Raw genomic sequence first — 19,844 nt, 5'->3', positions numbered from 1 at the left:
ATCCTAAACTTATTCAGATTGTTGTTATCCAGTTCTCCACTGATCTCAATGATGTATATTGTTACAGCATTATAATGTGTTATTACAAAACAATTCAGTAATAAGTTATTGAGAGCTTGAGAGAACCCCAAGGACTTGGTAATGATTGTTGCCAAAGGCGGTTATGACATCACACTATATGACAATTCAGGGCTTCTTACATCATAGTGATCTTAGGTGGTTCCAGTCCTGCAGCTTGAAGGGCAGTGAGGCCATGGGCAGGCAGTAACTCCTCACGTCATAGATCACTATGATGCAAGGAGGCTGGGTCCTTCTGCAATCTAGTAAGTCTTAGGCCAGGTTCAGACAGGGTATTTTGGACCGTAATTTGATGCAGAGGCCACCTCAGGTTCCAATCCAAAATATTGATAGCCGCGACTGGATGCCGGTGCAGCACTCCAATTAGGCCCAAATCAGTGGGTCTAGTCGGGAGTGTATTTAGGCAGATTCGTGAGCATGTTGCTTCTTTTTTCCGGCAGCCGTTTGTTCCAACTGACTGGCTCCCATAGATTTCAATGGGAGCTATTTTTTCGGTCAGGATTTTGAGGCCGATTTGCCTCAAAATCCTGACCAAAACTGTGTGTGAACTCATCTACTGTAGATTGTTTCTATGACTCTTGATGCAAACATTCGGACACTGTACAGTGATATCTACAAGGTACTGGGGTTATGTTTGAAACCAATTTACTACTGCCAGACTCCCTTTAAATGAGTTGCTCCTATAAAGAAAACAGGGATGCTTTATTTTAAAACTAGAACAGCACTAAGGCCTGGTTCAAATCCGTGTTCGGTATTCCGTTTGGGGAATGTATTATGAAGAAAGCAGCCATGTTTAATTAATCCTGGGCAAAGGCTTTATTAAAGGGGTTAAAACAGTTCATTGGCAGTGCCTGGCATTGCAACCTCATGAAATATATCCAAGAACAGCTCAACCACATTTGCAGGCTACAGGTTCCCTCCCATCCAATCCTGTCACCAAAAATAGGATCCCCCCCAAAAAAAATTACTGCAGTGGGAGAATCATGGCCCATGTGCCTTTGCCTTTAGAACCCCAGTGAAATCTCTGGCCCCTAACCTACTGATTAAAAAAAAAAAAAAAAAAAAAAAAAAAAGCTGTAGGTGTTACCAATGCATTTCAACTTTTTTCCCTGAGAAACCAGCAGGTTTTACTTTTCTCCTCTCCTGACAAATTCTGAAGAGCCTGTTCCATGGCATCTTCCTCAGTGCGGCACTAGGTCTCACCTTAAATATATAAAAACCTTGTGTTGGTCTGGTTTGGAGATGACACAGTTGCCCCTACTGCTAGTCAATAAGTGAACACAAGGGATACTTGTTTTTATTTGGCTTTATTAATTTCAGTTGCAATACAGGACAGCCATTTACTCTATCCAGGTCTTTTGTTTCAAGGCTTAGCGTGTTTGTTTTATTTTTTTTCCCTAAAGTGCAAGCACAGATTCAGAATTAGCACAAGCTTCCAGTCAAGCCATGGTAGAATGAGCGCAGGAGGAGTGCCACATCCACACTGTCCCACACATGATCACCACCACTGATGGCCCAGAAATGACAATGATGGGAACTGAAAAGCAGGAGATGCGTTTAGAGCCTCACCCTGGCCTTCCCTATGTGCACCAAGAGTTGTCTTCTACCACCATGCCATATGCATGTTCTAATCTTTGGCATTCTGCTACCTAACATATTAATGGTGCCAAGGAGGAGAGATTAACGAATCAGTACAGGAAATGAAGTCGCCAAAATTTATTACAGTCCCCTCACACAAACTCCTGCATGTGCCCAGGATGAAGCCAAATAGAGCTGACTTTCCAAAGTAGCTCTTACCAGAATCTGACTGCATGATATTGATGGATATGGAAGGGGTGGGGGTGGGTAAGGGGAAATATAGCTTGTGGCTGTATACAGAGCTATGCAGGCCAAGGCTGCAGCTAAATATTGCAGAATCTGTTATGATCTTCACAAGATGACCGCCCACAAGTCCAGTAGTCCCAAAAGCCTGAAATATTTTACAATTATCCACTGCATACACATCTAAGTTCATAGAAGTCAGTGCAACCTTTTAAAGCCACACCGCTATACAGATGAGGAGACCTTTTCATTGGCTGAAGGATTAAAAAAAAAAAAAAATTATATATAATTAGAAATCAGCAACCAGTCACTGAAGACCAAAGTGGAATGGTCAAAAGGCTTATACTCTGCAACCAAAGTCCAGCCTTCAAAATGGCTGCTTCTTCTCAAACCAAATACCACCTGCTGAACGCCGACAATGAAACAAGAGTCAGCCTGGATGCTTCACCCACCAGACACAAGCACCCCTATTAGACAGATGTACACTCTAAAAGTTCAGCTTCCAAACACTAAGTACCCAACCGTGGCGTATACCTAGGATTTACCCCTTTATTCCTCCGCTTACAAAAAAAAATATTTTTTTTTTAAAATCAGCCAAAATGTGCCATAATTTCAGTACAGTTTTGTGCATGCATATAAACAGCTTTGCCACACTTTAAGACTAGAGGTCAATAAGAACCGGCACTTATAAAATATACACTCACTGTCAGAGGATCAAACCCGTTAACCATCAGAAGCTTTACAAACCAGATCTACACAGGGTGACATTAAGGATGCAACTAGGAGGATCGCTAAGCAATGAGAAGCGCTCTGTACATGGATGGATGAATAAATTAAATGTCAACAGAAAAAAAAATAATTTATATATTACGCTAATGGTCTTTTATTGGAAAACAAAAAAAAAACAAAAAAACAAAACAAAAACAAAACAAACCAAAACTAGCATTTACAACTTGGAATGGACAATTTAGAAGATTTTTTTTTTCCTTGAACAGCCTCGTTGATCGTTGTGCTGAAGTCCTATAGAAGTTATAGGAAACCGCCGTCTCCAAGTCTGGCGCAGACACTTCTTTAAAAATGACGAGAGTCCAAAGATGCTCCCCAATGGTGAACAATTTTGTTTTAAAATGTGAACGGTAACTGCCCAACACCCGTTTCACTCAAGTGCAGCACAAACAAATGTTAAACTGAGATTAGAACAGACATGCCATCCTCGGGTAGTGTCGTCATCTTGGTACAAAAGAACCATTCAAATATTGGGGGCTTCCAACATCTGTATCCTTCACCCATACTGCTGCATACCATCCTGAGGTATAAACCAATTTTAGAGTAAACCAGCTATGACAATTTATACTACAAATTGAAACAATCCACCAGAGATGGCAGACTCTCTTTTACAATTTTTTTTTTTTTGTGTTTTTTTTTCTTGGTTTTAAATACAAAGGTCTGACTGTGCTCAATTGTCAAGCTGCATGCATGTAAAACTGGCCAGCCCAAACAGTGGAGTAATCATTAGCAAATGGAGCTTAAGGAGTCCTCTAAGTGTTTCCTTGTTGTTAAAAGGTAGTACGAGTATTTAGATACTGTAAAACTGATGTTTAAACTCATCGTTTTTGGGGACAGGACCACCAACCATTACATGCAGATTGTTTTGTGGACAGAAGGTATTTCTTGACATTCAGTTTTGCTATACAGAAACAGAATGAGTAAATGAACATTTTTGCAAGAGGTAAGTAAAAGATTCAGTTTGATTCTTCTAGAGGGGACATTAGGGAGAATTCTTCATTTTGCGGTCATCATCTGTACGAATTCTAGAAAGAAAAACATGAAGGATGTTAGTTGGGCTGTGGCCAAAGATGTCCTGTCAGCTCACAAGGCAGTCATCTGTAACATCGATGCTAGACTGTTGCTGAGCAGCAGGACAGTCCACTGTTTGCATTGCCTGCTAGGGACAGACACTTTGGAGAACTGCCACCTGGTAACAAGTCACAGACCAGGCAATGAAGTGTTGCTTGTTGCAGACTCAGCCACTGGTAAAAGCTGAACTGACTTTAAGGTTTGGCTGTGCCAAGATGAAATGAATCTGCTTTTGACATCTGAAATAGTGCAGTTTTATATTCACAAGAGGCAGAGCTGTAATGCCTCAAACTGGTAGTCATCTGCATTGTTACTTGATATAAGATGAACAACTGCTCTACAAGTTGACCAATCTGTACTAGGAGAATCTTTGAGGAATCCCCACACAGCAATCCATTCTGCAGCTCGCAGCAGTGAATGGATGAACACAATATCCCATTTCTTACCTTCGTAGTTGACCTGCCCATCTCCATCTATATCAGCTTCTCTGATCATTTCATCTACCTCTTCATCTGTTAGTTTTTCCCCTAGGTTAGTCATTACGTGACGGAGCTCTGCTGCGCTGATGTAACCGTTCCCATCCTTAAAAAAAATAAATAAATAAAATAAAAAAAATAAAACACGTTCAGATTGGGACTAGGCAGCTTTGGCACTAGGTGTAGACTGAGCACCAACAAGTTCATGATCCGTTACCTTGTCAAACACTCTGAATGCTTCACGGATTTCTTCTTCGCTATCTGTGTCCTTCATTTTTCTTGCCATCATAGTCAGAAATTCAGGAAAGTCAATGGTGCCATTACCTAGAAAACAAAGCTATGAAAGCACTGCAGGCATTTTAGAGGTCAACCGCCTAACTGGATAGGGGTACAAGCAGCCTTGCAATTGGGAAGTGCTTGAAGATCTAACACCTGAGGAAATACCCAAGCTTGCTTACTCCAAGTGACAACACCCATGTCTGCAGCTTGCATAGAACAGGTTACCTTCTGCTCCACGACTGACTAAGGTAATGTCTCCCACTGAAAGCCTGTATGGCACTTCAGAGTATTCTCAGCTTGCTTCATCTACAAGATACTTCTTAGCTAAGGCGGCGTATGCATTCAATTCCTCTGGGAGTGATGTCCGCTGCAAACTACACCACACTTGTGGCTGTCAGCACTGCAGGACACTGGCTGCAGGCCAACACTTGAGCAGTGTTAATGCACTATGATTAAGAGCAGAGTGCTTATGTCCCCAGAAGAATTCCTTGGTACGCTAGGAGCATACCTTGTGACATTATTCCTAGAGCTATCAGGACATCATAGCCAGCACACGAAGCTTTAACCATCAGGAAAAGCCCATTCACCAACACGCTTCTGTTTAATAGAAACCAGAAGCCTAAAGACACCAGGCAGTCAAAATGCCACAAACAGTGTTCAGTCTGCAAAATGATGTGCTTTATATAACAGAGAGAAGGATACATGACATCTTCTCCCTCCCACCCAAATCTAACCCAAAGAATCCCAGCATGCAAAGCATGTTCTATATTTAAGACTGTTACATGTCAAACTCCGGACTATAAGAGGCAAAAATATTATCTGAATATCAGCTATTTAAGAGTTCACCATTAAGAAGCCACTTACCGTCAGCATCTACTTCATTGATCATGTCCTGCAACTCTGCCTCTGTGGGGTTCTGGCCAAGAGACCGCATGACTGTGCCCAATTCCTTAGTGGTAATTGTGCCATCCCCATCTTTATCGAATAAGGAGAAAGCCTCCTTGAATTCTGAAAAAAGAAAAACAAAAACTTAAATTCTGTGCAGATCATTTACTTAATGCTATTCTACCTTCAAACAAATCTGAATCCAGACCCTGAAACTTCCATAGGAAGTGAGCCTTCACCTACACGTGCTGACAAGTTAGTGCAAATACTCAATTTTAGCAGGACCTGCAACATTACAAGATGTCACAGAAAGTATGAAGATTTATGCTGAATCTGCAGATCTGACAAGTCTCCACAAGCCACATGATTCCTAGATGACTGCTGCTGAAGCTTCCTACATTACTGCCAAAGTTTACATAACTTAAGCCTATAGACCTAGATGAAAACCAGTAAGAAATCGGCACACTCGGGGATTTAATGGATTAATGCAATGAAAAACAAATAACAGATTACTGTGCAGGTGGCCTACAAGACTGGGGGCAGCAGTACCAATAAACTGAGCCACACAAAAGCAAAATTCAGATGGGAGTGTTTGGCCTGCTCTATACATAGTCAACACCAGGGGCTTAGGGGATAGTACTGACTAAAGACTGGCTAAATGCATTAGGGTCCCGAGTGTTAATAGCACCAGGAACCACTTCCACATGCAGTGTTTATATTCTCATGCATTTACACTAGGTTCTCATTTTGCTTCCTCCACTTCAAATATATGATAGGTTAATTTGTTTCCCATTAACCAAGACCCATAGTGAAAGACAATAAGATTAGATTGTGAGCTCCTGAGGGTAAGCAACCAATGATGTGTGTACAGATTATGTAATAGGTTGGTGCTAATAGGAACAGCAAAAAAAATAAAATTTTATATATATATATATAGGTTAAATTAGGTAATAGGTAAAATTATTATATATATAGGTCAACAGTCCCTGCAACATTAGCTGCAGATCCTCAGTTGCACATATTATTTGTGAAATTGTACTGGGTGGAAAGTTTCAGAGCATTGAGAGAGCCCTGACTCTGTGCAGGCAGTGTCAAGAAATGACACAAACCCTCCCCTCATGCAGTAGCACGCTTGGATTTATGTGCTGAATAGTAGCCGGCAGAACAAGGACTGGAAGCCATGATGGATGACAGACAGACTCCGCTTTTTAAACAAGCTTAGTCATAGCCGGATAACAAGCAACTGAACAGCCTGCAAACCAAATTACCCCGCTCGCTGGAAAAAGCAATTACTCACCAGCAATCTGCTCTTCAGTCAGCTGATCGGCCTAAACAGGGGGAAAAAAAAAAAAAAAAAAAAATCATTAGTGACAGTTGTGATATAATGCTACAATGCAGGATGATCGACATTAACCGGAAATGTTATATATAATCATGATTAGTTGGCACCCCCCTCCCTCCCGCATAAAACCACTGCACCACACACCTACAGGCAACTACACTACTATAAACCTGCAGGGCACAAAATATAAAGCAGGGCAAAAGTCACCGACAGCACTGCCATTAAGTAATTAATCCAATACCCCCCCCCAACAATGGCATAGACACGACCAATGCACAGTGGAGCAGAAGACCCCACACACACACACACTGTAGTGTCATAGAAACAAACTGTGTCTGCAACTACTCCCCATATTAAAAAAGGAGGCAATTTTACCACTGCAGAAGGGGTAAGTGCCAAATTCTCAGGGATGCAGAAGCAGGTGGTCACAGTCTTGCAATATGAGCAGGCTGGGTGAGGACAAAACCCCCCACCCCCAACCTTATTGCCAGGAGAATGCACATGTCTGGTTAGAGATAACTTACATTTAACTAGTAATGCACACCCAAGCAGTGGCTACAGGATTCTATGTCTGGTATAAATGGCTCCCTGTAACCCAGCTCAGCTGCCCTGCCCCCCTATGATGTGATTTCTGGGCACAAGTAATGTTTAATTAGGTAATGCCAAGTATCACTTGTCATTTCCATATCTAGACAGTGCAAGGCTGGCAGATGTGTTCTGGAGCACACAGCCCAGTCCTACATCAATATAGTTAGATAGAACATACATGTACACCACCCAGAAAATAAGAAGGGGAAGGGGGGTGCTTCAACCACAACATAGGAAGGTGCTACCATTCTATTGATAATAGAAATCTATAAGATCCTAAGCTTACCCTCAGATTCAAGAGATCTCCTTGAGCTCAGCAACTACACTACATACAATACCTTGTGGTGTTTTGGCAAATTGCCCTTCAATGAGCCATAATGTAAGCCTATAAAGCTCCCAATGGGCCACTTCAGGGCAATGCCTTCTAAGATGCCACTGCACTCGCTCATACACAAACCACAAAAATGGAAATATGCAAAATTCACGCAAACAGGAGCATCCACAAGACTGCATGAAGCCTTGACCGTAACCCAAGTACCTTGGCCACCTGTAACCACACCACATAAGCGCCAAGCTTAAAATAACAGCCTGATCACAGCTGGGGAGATCCGGAAACCTTCCAGTGAAAGAAGATTACCATTTGATTCCTGCCTTGAGGAGGTGATTTAAGATCTCTGGAGCCAGCAATGAATTACACCAGCAGAGTTATTATAGGGAGCCCTGCAGGGTGACAACAAGCAGCCGCCCTGCAAATCATCAATCCTCCATGACACCACAAGGCAGCTATTCAGTGGCAGGATCATCACTGCACCCACAAGGGCTTGTAAAGCACTAACTGGCACTGCCCTAAAGCTAATCTCAAGATGCAAAACAGCAGGAGGAGCAGGAACATGTACAAGGCAATGCCACCACTGACAGCAGAGACAGGCACAGGAATATCCAGAATAACGACCTATGCTGAACACACCATTACAATACAGATTACAGACTGCTGATCATTTGCCAATACATAATGAATGATTGCAGCAATAACACGTGACCTATTGGACTCTACTGCTACACACCTACAACAACACTATAAGAAAACGATATAAAGCTATAGAAGAGGTTCTGCAGCAGCTGCGCGTCCACGATGGGTTCTGCGGAAGCGCGCAGGAGCCACAACGCCCGCAACCCGGAGCTCCGCCCCCAGGAGAAGTGCCTCGCAGCCGGCCCGCCGCTGTCAACCAGAATAAGCCGGGGGAAAGCAGCACAGTGAAGCGGAGCCCGCTAGTGTACAGCATTGGTGCAGGCCCGGTGGTCATAGGGAGACGCCGGGAGCCGGTTACATACCATGGCGGCAAAGAGGGAGGATTAGGTATCCGTGTGACAGGAGATGCTGAGGACGGTCCACACAGCGCACTGAGCTCCACAGAGTGCTGGGGGTGTGTGGTTAAGCCGCAGCGCTTTATAAGAGCGTATCCCTCCGCCAACTGCCACACACCGCCTGGGAGCCGGGACTGCGGCACACAACACGCCCTAAAGCACGCCCCTGGTTCCTGTCACTGCCGAGGAATGAGGGGGCGGAGCTACCAGATTCAACAAGGACTGTGCCTCAATTCTCTCGTCCTGTCACTGAGGGAACTCCTTGAATACACCACACTGCAGCCAGTGAGACCTGCAGACCTCTGACCACGCCACACTGCACCCACTGAGACCCCCAGAGCCATGACTACAGCCTTTGAGAGCCTCTGGCTATACCACACTGCAGCCACTCAGACCCCCTGGCTACACCACCCTGCACCCACCAGACCCATGACTATACCCACTGAGACCCCCAGACTTCTGACTACGCTACACTGCAGTCACTGAGACCTGCAGACCTCTAACCACACCACAATGCACCCTCTGAGACCCCCAGACCCCTGACTTTACCAACTGATTCCCCAAGACCCCTGACTATGACACACTGCAGCCACTGAGACCCGCAGACCTCTGGCCACACCACACTGCACCCAATGAGACCCCCTGACTACACTACACTGTGGTCACTGAGAACTGAAGACCTCTGACCACACCCACTGAGACCCCTAACTACACCCACAGATTCCCCCAGACACTTGACTGCACCCACTGAGGCCTGCAGAACTGTGACCAAACCAAACTGCACCCAGTGAGACCCCAGACTACACCCACTAATTTCCCCAGACCTTTGGCTACACCACACTGCACCCACTGATTCCCCCAGACCCCTGAGCACACCACACTGCACCCACTGATTCCCTCAGACCACACCCACTGAGATTTACAGAACTCCAACCACACCACACTCCAGCCACTGAGACCTGCAGACCTCTGACCACACCACAGCTGCTGAAATTCCTAGACCACACTATAATACACCCCTGATACTTACAAATCCCTAATTACACCCACTGAGTCTCCCTGAATGCATCACACTACACCCACTGTGACCCTCAGATTTCTGATTACACCTTAAAACACCCATGGAGATCCATAGGCCATTGACTGCACCCACTGAGTCCTCCTAACTACATCACATTGTAGCCCCTGAGACTCCCAGACCTCTGACTGCACCCACTAAAACTCGGTGACTCCTGTACACCTGACTGCACCCACTGAGACCTCTGACCTTTCACTGCACCCACTGAGACCTGCAGTTCCCCAACTACATAACGCTGCAGCTACTGAGACCAAAAACCCATGATTACACAGGCTGAGTCCTACACCACTGACTACACCACTCTGCACTCAAGGAGACCCACGATTACACCAGCTGAGTCCCTCTGACTACACCACACTACACATTACAGAGACCTGACCAAACTACAGTGCTGCCACTGAGTCCACCTGATTACACCTTACGGCACCCACAGAAACGGAGATGCCCTGAATATGCTCTGCTGCACATACAGAGACCCCAGACTCTTGATTACTCTACACATCATTAAAACTCAAAGAGCCCTAACTACACCTCACTGCACTGCAATTTGAGACCCCAGGTTATGAATACACCACACTGTATCCATTGAGACACCCAGTGTCTCATAAGGTGTATGCTCTAGCGAGCATTGCCCTCACTCATGTTCTTTGATAGGTTAATTCTAGATCACATTTTTGTAAAGTGCTGTGGAATATGTCGGCACTATAAAAAGTTATTATTATTAGTGCACTGATTATATTTCACTCACTGAAACCTCAAGCACCGACTTAGACTTCCCACTCCCTCAGCACTAACTTCAACACACTGCATTCCTGATTATACCTCACTCACAGCACTCATGGAAACCCTCTGTGGTCTGACTATGCCACACTACATCCGTCATCCACAGTGGCCGCCAGACCATAATTTATCCCACTGTATCACCAATAGCACTGACTGTATCACACTGCACCGTAATTTCTACCCTCCCAAGGAACACACCTACTAAGACCATAGAATATGACTGGCTGCAGAGGCCCCAGTCTTGACTGCATGCACTCAGATCCCAGTTCTAGTTTTCACACTGCAGACAACACTGCCATTAAGAGGTACAATGGTGAAGAATTAGATATGGAGAAAGGGGGTGGCATTATGTAATGCATTTGAATGAGGGATGTTGCCTATAGTCATTGTTAAGATTGCACGTTTTATGGTATATAACCTGTATTACATCAGTCAACAGTGGAATTCACTGCATGGAATCCATTCATGGTCACTCCCTGGTTTCCCTGCCCCCTACCCATGCACAAATCAGGTTTTACTGGAATTTGCTTGAACCATGAACCTTTCTGTAGCACTATGACCTTAGTAACAGACATCATAGAAAAGCTCATGTATACCATTTTAGAATATGTCCATACTTTCCAGTTCTCTTGTATTATAACAATATTATTCATGAACCAGGTGGCTCAGGATGCACAAACTGCAGTCAGTGCTCTGCTACTGTAATATAACGATTAAAGTCACATTACTATGCATTGTGCCAGATGTTCAGATTATGGTTTGTCAATACTCCCTGGTTCTTCATACTGGAGAGATTACTATAAATACTCCATGCCAAGGTTACTTTGTCATCTAAGGCTTTGAGGGTAAATGTAAATGAAGGTAAGGCACTAGGATGAGCAGATCCTGTCAGTGTAATGTAAGTAATGACACATTTGTAGGAACTGTCATGCAATGATCTGTTTTATAATCATATAGGAGCCATCATTCAGTGGTCACATTATATATTGGATCTATCATGTAGTCATTTATATGCAGAGACCAAACATTACACAACAATTTACAGTTCATAAAGCTCATGTACAGACAAAATCAGACAGATCAGTAATACAAACCATACGAGTGGTGGTCCTGCGTGCAAAAGTTTACAGTCTGTGCAAATAGGGGTAACTAAGGTGCTTGTTTTGTACAAAGATCCAGTGATATTATATATATATATATATATATATATATATATATATATATATATATATATACTAAACTGGATAGTACGCATAAAGCTACAGCAGCAGATGTGAAGTATGTTTGCATACACCGAGTCGGGGGGTTACTGATAGATGAAGGAATCAGGTTCTGATGAATAATGTAGAAGGGGGTAAAATGAAGAAGCATTAGGTTAGGGAATGTAATAGACCTGCCAATAAAGATATGGTTTTAAAACTGTGATTATTGGGAACTGACCAGCTTATCTGGGGTAGTACTTTCCAGAGAACTGGTGCAGCTTGACAGATGTCCTGGAAAGAGAAGTGGGATGGTAAGATAATTTACTAGTAACAATCGCCAGTCCACAATGTATTTGCTTGTGTACTTGCTAATTTATTCGCTTGTAAGATCATTCATTCCTATACACTTTCATTATTGTCAGCAGTACATTATGTAAATACAGACGTGCTGCTGAAAATAGTAAAAGATACATATCTGCATAAAAGATCAATCCTGTGTAAAATATGCAGGGGTGCAGCATAGCCAGTCTGGCATTTTACTGGACATGGTGCACTATTTTAACTAGATTTTTTACCCATTTTTTGATCACTAGTTTGTTGGTCATTCCCATCCTGAAAACTGAATTTCTTGGGAAACCCTGCCCACTGCCAAACCACTCTACCTTCCCTTCAAATCTATACCTACCATCCCTAAAAAAAATATTTTCAGGCTATGAAATGGGTTTTTAGTTTTGGATCCATTGCAGAACATAGAGCACGTGTTGACAGGTAGACAGAGCTGTGGGAAGGTAGAGGAAAAGATAGCAGTGCAGAGAGTTTTATGATCGTTATATAGAGTCTTTGATCTACAGCAGTGCTCAGTAACCTTTGCGCACTCCGGCTGGAGTTGTAAAACTACAACTCCCAGTAAGCATACTGCTCTGATGGTCTTCAAACTCCCACAGAAGTGAATGGTGCATGCTGGGAGTTGTATTTTCAGAGCAGCTGGAGTGCCAAAGTTGCTCATCTGTGGTCTGCTGTACAATGGCCATTTTGTAAAGGATTAATCATAAGAAGATACTGAATAATGATCACGACATACAGGATCTATCAATAGACATGTTACAGGATCTTTAGGATGGATGTCATGCTAGGTTCACATTTATGTCACCTTTCTGTTGTTCTGGTCCATTGAAGGACCGGAACAATGGATAGATGGATTGCTAAGGTAGCAGTAACACAGACCTACAGTATTTTGAGGACACTGACCAAAGTGCAAAAGAAAGTAAAAAGACTGCCCCAATAAATGATGAGGACAGAGCATGTCACCCCCTGAGGTAGTACAACATTCAAGAGAAAAAGGCAAACTGCTGAAGGGCAGGGATCGGCCTTACATGCACAACCTGAATGAAATCCTACTGATGCTACCTCTAGTACACTCCATAAACAGGTTATGCAGGAAGACATAAATCTTACCAGTGCATTCCCTGCACTGAATAAGCTTTATTGCTAATATATATACCCAGGTCCCCCAGAGCCCCAACTTACACCTTTGCAGAGCATAGCATAGGAGACTGGAAGTCTTGTTTCTCTGCTGATGCTCCAACTCTTGGTCACATGACCAACTCCGCTCTATTTTATGGAGTAGAACAGTAATGGTGAACCTTTCAGAGACCGAGTTCCCAAATTGCAACCCAAAACCCCTTAAATTATTGCAAAGTGCCAACACAGCAATTTAACTTTAATACGGAAAATTACAGACTCGCAAAATTCGGTTGTGTAAATGGGGCTTTACAGAGCTTTCAATAATACAAACAACTTTGTACTGAAAGGTAACAGTTTGTATATGTCATAATTTTTAACAATTAATGTTCACCATTTACACTGCACAGGATCTGTTCTATAGTAACCGTGCAATGTTGTCACTTGCCTGCTATAAAACTGATACTGTGTGATATAAATAATGAGGGACCCCCCCACACAATACAATTGCTCCACAGTGATTCCCACAAAGTAAAATTCGCTGCAAAGTGGCCCCCACAGAATAATCTGTTCCTAAGATGGGTGCCCAGAGAGAGGTCTATGAGTGCCACCTCTGGCATGTATGCCAGAGGTTCACCACCATGGCAGAAGAGTATCGTCGTTGACATCACACAGTTACAGTGCCACAGGGGAGGCAGCAGGCAGAAATATATTCTAGTCATAAAGCTTATCTAGTGCAGGAAATTCTCTGACAAGCTTTATTTCTCCCTGTATAACCCATTTAAGTGGCTGGTCCAAAGATCTATAAATGAAGCTTAAAGGTAGTCTACCACCCTCCAACATATTTATCAGTGACCACCAAGTTACAAAGCACATTACAGTGTTAAACAACATGGCATTGTTATGTATAGCACTTTTGCAAATTTGGAGAAAAATATCTTTGAAGTCTTATGCAAATGAGTCCGTTGGTGCACTGGGGAGGGCCTTCAACTCGGGTCCACTGGTCTTGCCGTCTAGACCCCTACCATCTCCTGCTTGCAATGCCTTGTGCAGTGGGAATTGATTCTTTCCATTAACCATCCTACTTAAACTGCAAGGGCAGCGCTCCCAGTGTTGAAGTCCCACCCCCAGTGCACTATCTGCCTCATTTGTATAAGATTTTAAAGATGTTTTTCTCCAAATCTACCAAAATGATATACATAAAAAAGTATGTAGTTTATCACTGTAATGTGCTCTGTAATGCGGTGGTAGCAGTTGAATATGGTTGGGGGAGGTGGTAGACCTTTACTTATTGTATTATATGTAAAGTTCTGCCATTTTCTCGGATACTTACTTTTTGAGATCTCTGCTTGCTGTCAATTAAAGGTTTGCATTCAGAAGCTAGATACCTGTACAGGCAGGACCACAACACAACAGCAACAAGAACCATACTTCTGTTCAGAAGATTAGCAACAAAGTAGGTCAAGTATACACAAATTGTGGAACATTAAGGCCACAGTGTTGTCCAGCTTTTGTTTTCCAAAAAAACAGCCCCATACCTGTCCATATGTTGTCTGGTATTGCAGCTAAGAGCTATTGAAGCAATTTATGCTTTATGGACATTTGTGGCGCTGTTTCTGTAAAAACACCTCAACAAGCACCTTTAAATTAGTATATAAAGAATATATGACAGCTTAGTTGGCACTGAAGCCTTAGTTACAGTTTACACAATGTTACAGGATAGAAGTGATTATCAGAGAAGCTTCTTGAGGCCACGGCTCCCACATAGTGTAAACACAGCGATTTTACAGTACATATTTCAGAAAAAAACGAAACCGCATCGGAAATGCTGCAATTTCAAAAACGTTCAAATTTTTGTACATCGCAGCATGTCAATTATACCTACGGAAATGCTGGAGTTTTCCATACTTGTATAATAGGAACAGAAAGCCTGCAGAGGAAAACTCTGTTTACTTTTGTGAAAAACACTGCGGAAAAAAGCCACAATGCATTGCAACGCATTTTTTCCGAAAGTGCTTTTTGTTTGTGGCTTGTTACCTTGGGCCTTAGCCTAAAGGAGAATTCCTCTATAGCTACTATTAGATAGATCACTGTATTATGGGTAGACAGCTATGTATACTTGGCATAGTGGACACAGCTGTTCTTCATGGCACCTCACCTCTAGTGGTTGTACAGGATTATAACAAGTTGCCTGCTTTCTTCCAGGAACATGGGTTGTATGTAAAACTGCAACTCTGCTCCAGTGCAGTAAGTGAGCAGGTCCTGCACTATGTGGACAGATCTGGTACTGTATTTGAAAGAAAGCAGCCATGTTTTTCTAAAAGAAGACAACCCCTTTAAAGGAGTATTCCCTTCTTAGTTATTTATGCCATAAATGTCTGACAAGAGGGGGGTGGTCTTTATTAAAAAAAAACTATGCCCCATATTCATTACACCATGCAAACTTGAATCTAAAAAGCCGCCAATCCTTGTTTAGAAGTTATGCAAAGAGTGGCCCACCCTCCATTTAGTCTGTGACTGAATCCGAGAATAGATGGGTCACTCATCTGTTATGAATTGGAGAATGATAATCACAATTAATAGACTGGTTTATGACATGGCATAACCCACTACAGACGGAGTAGGAGGGAAGGTAGTTTTGCTAAATTGGATCTAGCAAATGTAATAAAAATGACATGATTAAAAGAAGAAATATATGACATGTATTGTTGATACGCCCCTTTAAGACACTGACAGTATATCATTAAGAATATGCTGTCAATGTCGGACTGGTTGGGTCTGCCCGCTGTGACTCACACCTATCTCTAGAACGAAGTGGCAGTCCTGTGTATTATTCAGGGCATCACACCCTGGTGGTAGCTGCTGTGTTAAGGGTGGATGTTATTTCCTGGGCAGCTGATGCATAGTAATGCTGCAGTAAGGTCAGAGTGGGAGGCTCTGGAATGTGTGCAATGGAAAATTGCATCATTTATTTTTTGTCTTTAATCCAGAGCAACCTCGAGGGGGGAGAGAAAATGAGTGTAACCATGGACCGTCCATGCTGAATGCACTGTCCACCCCCTGCTCATCCCAAAACACAGAACATCCACACTTGCCCTATCAGGTGTCACCTAGATTTGGGAGGGGGTGTAATTAGTTGAAGTCTTCTAGGATTTCTTTTGCAGGGGTGCCATGTTACATGGTATATCGAGATCATTGTTTCAACCCTATGGCCAATGCAACTTTCAGAAATTGGTGTTAGGTTATACGGATATCAAATATTTTATTAATAAAGAGCATAGGTAAGCGGAATATTAGCAGCCAGGAGGAATACTGTAGGACGAGCACTATAAATTATTTACTGAAAAGTTCTATTCGAAGGAATGCCACTGATCTCGGAGGTGACTGTGCATATTGTGCTCCTCCTTAGGATTGTGTCCCCGACTATGGACATATAGGATAAAAGGCTGTTTATCACGTAGTGAAAATTGGTCCCAAACCCTTGTACTATGAAAGAAGGTCTACAATTGGACACTAGAACAGTGGACAGACAGTCTATGGGAGCTACTGTTATTGGCTTATGTGTTCCAAATAAGCAGTTTACATCTTAAAAGTTCCAAGGACTCTTCTTCAAGGACTCTTCTTGCATGTTGGATTTCTAGGAAGATCAAGGAGATAGATAGTGTGCCTTTTTAGTCTAAGTAGGTGCACACAATATCCATTTGAATATACCAAAGGATCTCTGGAGGGATAAGACCACTTTACCATCTGGCTGTCTATTGGAGGAATCTGGTTTTAAGCACTGGTTTACTGAATAATGCATGACTGCGCTTCTCAGCACTGACCTCAAATGACCTCATCTTCCTCTGCATTCTTAAAGGGGTTATCCAAGACCTACTGTACAATTAAGGTTTTTTTTCCCCACCCTCCAAGGTCATCAGTATTTGATCACTGGGGGTCTGGTACTAATCAGCTGATTCAGCAGCCAGTGGGTACCTGACATCACTGTTTTACAATGGACAGAACTGTAGTTCTGCACCTATTGTTTGAAAAGGAGGAGACCTGCTTCGAACTACGTCCTTCTCTGTAGCTTCCAGTGCCTGGGGACGGCCATATTTGCTAATTGGTAAAGGCAGAACACAAGGATCCAGCACCAATCAGGTACCGATGACCTATGCTGTAGAAAGATCATCATCACTATAGTATATCATGAGGGCCACAAAAACCTTTAATGATGAATAGGAGCTGAGCTGCAATAGCGTGGTTGTGTCACTACACAATATAGTGACCTGTCTGCCTGGTTCTGTACAGTGTGTGGAGAACAGATGATTGGTGGGGGTCCTGGGTGGTGGTCTCATTGATCTCTTATTAATTCTGTATCCTAAGGATAGGTCATTAGGTGTAGGCCTTGGATAACCCTGTAATCATAGTCCAGTGTCTTAGAATGTGGTGTCATGTGGATTAATGTTCTCGCTTCTTCATGTTCAAGGACTTTCTGCCCCAGAATCTAGTGGATTATTGACCCAGTCCTTAAACTACATGCACACAAGTCCATGTAGCAGGGCAGTGATTGAACGGCACAGACAGCATATAGATGATAATCTTGTGCTGCCCATGCCTCCATGGACCCAGTCACTGTGCTCAGTATCTATCCTGAGCTTTGCCCTGGCCTCACAGCCCCATACACAGGCCCTGAGGACATGGTTGTATGTAGAGGGGAATAGAAATGAATTGGTGAGTATGCTAGCCAGGAATAACTTCTTTGGCACACTGACAATACACACGGTTCTCGGCATGAGGACTTTGTGTCCAGTGGTTTAGTTCTTCCATCCCTGGGACACAGTGGTTTATGGTCTTAGTAACTAAAGTATCGTTGTTATTGAAACCAGTTTTGGCATCTAGTGGTTTAGTTTTTTTAGTCCCTGGTGTCCAGTAGATTAATGACCTAAATCACATCCAGGAATCTAGCATTCATGTGGGGAATTTATTAAGACTGGCATTTCCTATGCCAGTTCTAATAAAGCTCTGATTGGTGCAAGGTGAGCCTGAATTGTTATGAGCCTTTTAATAAGTCAGAGGCATTGCCATGACCAATAATGGAAATATATGTCAGTCAGGAACTGGCAAAGATTTCCTGTAATACTCAAGCCAGAAAATTGGCGTGATTTGCAACAAATGTCAGATCAAGGCATCTCTGCCCCAGCCCACCCTTATCCACCCACATTTGCAGAAAGTGGACAGCAAGGTACAGAACATGGTATATAGCACATCTTTGGTACAAGAAAGGGCTGTTATTGTAACCCATCTATACCATGAAGATGGGTTCATAAATTCCATCTAAGTGTTTTTTGTCTGGTGGATGAGTGACCCAGTCCCTAGTGTTCAGTGGTTTAGAGTCCAAGGCCCCAGTAGCCAGTGGTTCAGTGCCAGTCTTTAGAGCTCACTGGTTTAGTTCTTTGGTCCATGGTGCCCAGTGGTTTACAGATCCAGTCCCTGGTATCTAGTAGGTTAGAGTCTCATTTCCCAGTGTCCAGTTCCTGGTGTCAAATGTCCTATTACTCCACTCCTTAGTGCCTAAAGAACTGCTTCAGTTCGGGCTCACAATCTAAGATTCCTATCCTCCAGTCCCATTTGTACAGCAGTGTCCTATGTCTAGTGGATATTGATCCCGTCCCTGGTGTGCACAGTGTTAGAGAGGTTGTGTAAGATTAGAAAAACGTGTCTGGCTTCTTGCAGAAACAGCGACACACCTGCCTGTGGGTTGTGTCTGGTATTGCATCTCAACTCAGCTTCAAATGTACGGGACCGAGATGCAATATCACACACACAATTTTTTAAATACTGTACAACCCATTTAATGAAAGTCAGTGCCTACATGCAATGGCTGTACTTCAGTCCTATAGATTATAGTAAGTGAGCATCACAACCACCACCCGGTCTACATCTGACTCTTAAGAGACCACAAGTATCTGGATTGGAGGTTTTGGGTGGAGGGAATCTGCAAGTTCAACCAAGCCTGAGGATATAGATCACTAATGATTCAACAGCAATGCATGACCTGCATTCATTCTTCATAATCCTTGAACTGACTGCCATAATGTATTTCTGGAAAGGCAATAAAGAAATACTGTATATATAGCTTTCATTTGTGAGAACTGCTGTGACGCACTTGTCCTTACTTAAAACGTAATTAAATTGTCAGACTTTTGATTTTCTGGCAGTATGTGTGTCATTAATAAATTCTGTAATATATTTTCATATATTATTTATATATAGTATGCAGTTGCTTATGAATATCCTGTATGTTTTATAACGTCCAAGATAGAACAGTTAGAAATGACATCCCCCCCTCATTTTCTCTACATATTACACAGCACCATACTCCATACACAGTAACATTCAGTGAGAGGCAGGAACAGCTCTCAACACAGAAACAAGGTAAAGAGTGAAAAAATGCAGGATTTCTCAGAAATTGTTAAAGTATATCACAAAATGTATCAATGACACAAATACTGATGGAAAACCAAAAGTTGTCCAAAAGCTTACGCTAGGTTCACACTAGCGTTCGGCAGTCCGTTCTGTGGTTTCCCTCTTCTGCATGCAGACGATGGAAACCTGTCAGAGCGGGTCCGGCCGTGAGCAGTGGTGAG

The 19,844-nt window shown here is 43.0% G+C and overlaps 1 protein-coding gene across 1 annotated transcript; it reads right to left on the bottom strand.

The window, feature by feature from the left end:
* Positions 1 to 1,369: 1,369 nt before the first annotated feature.
* CALM1 (calmodulin 1) lies at positions 1,370 to 8,808 on the bottom strand. The gene is made up of 6 exons (XM_075282376.1): positions 8,659 to 8,808; positions 6,694 to 6,724; positions 5,376 to 5,519; positions 4,450 to 4,556; positions 4,203 to 4,338; positions 1,370 to 3,710 (listed from the first exon to the last, which is right to left on the bottom strand). The coding sequence occupies exons 1-6, from the start codon at positions 8,659 to 8,661 to the stop codon at positions 3,682 to 3,684; spliced, it is 450 nt and encodes a 149-aa protein (XP_075138477.1). The 5' UTR covers positions 8,662 to 8,808; the 3' UTR covers positions 1,370 to 3,681.
* Positions 8,809 to 19,844: the final 11,036 nt, after the last annotated feature.

Source organism: Leptodactylus fuscus, chromosome 7 (assembly GCF_031893055.1).
Source record: "Leptodactylus fuscus isolate aLepFus1 chromosome 7, aLepFus1.hap2, whole genome shotgun sequence".
NCBI lineage: Eukaryota > Metazoa > Chordata > Amphibia > Anura > Leptodactylidae > Leptodactylus > Leptodactylus fuscus.
Note: the sequence above shows the minus strand (reverse complement) of the source record. Positions and strands in the feature narration are given on the sequence as shown.

Coding starts and splice junctions, on each gene's coding strand:
- CALM1 (XM_075282376.1), bottom strand. Junction 4,339..4,449: donor CATTCAGAGTGTTTGACAAG/GTAACGGATCAT, acceptor ATTTTTTTTAAG/GATGGGAACGGTTACATCAG. Junction 3,711..4,202: donor TGGGCAGGTCAACTACGAAG/GTAAGAAATGGG, acceptor TTTTCTTTCTAG/AATTCGTACAGATGATGACC.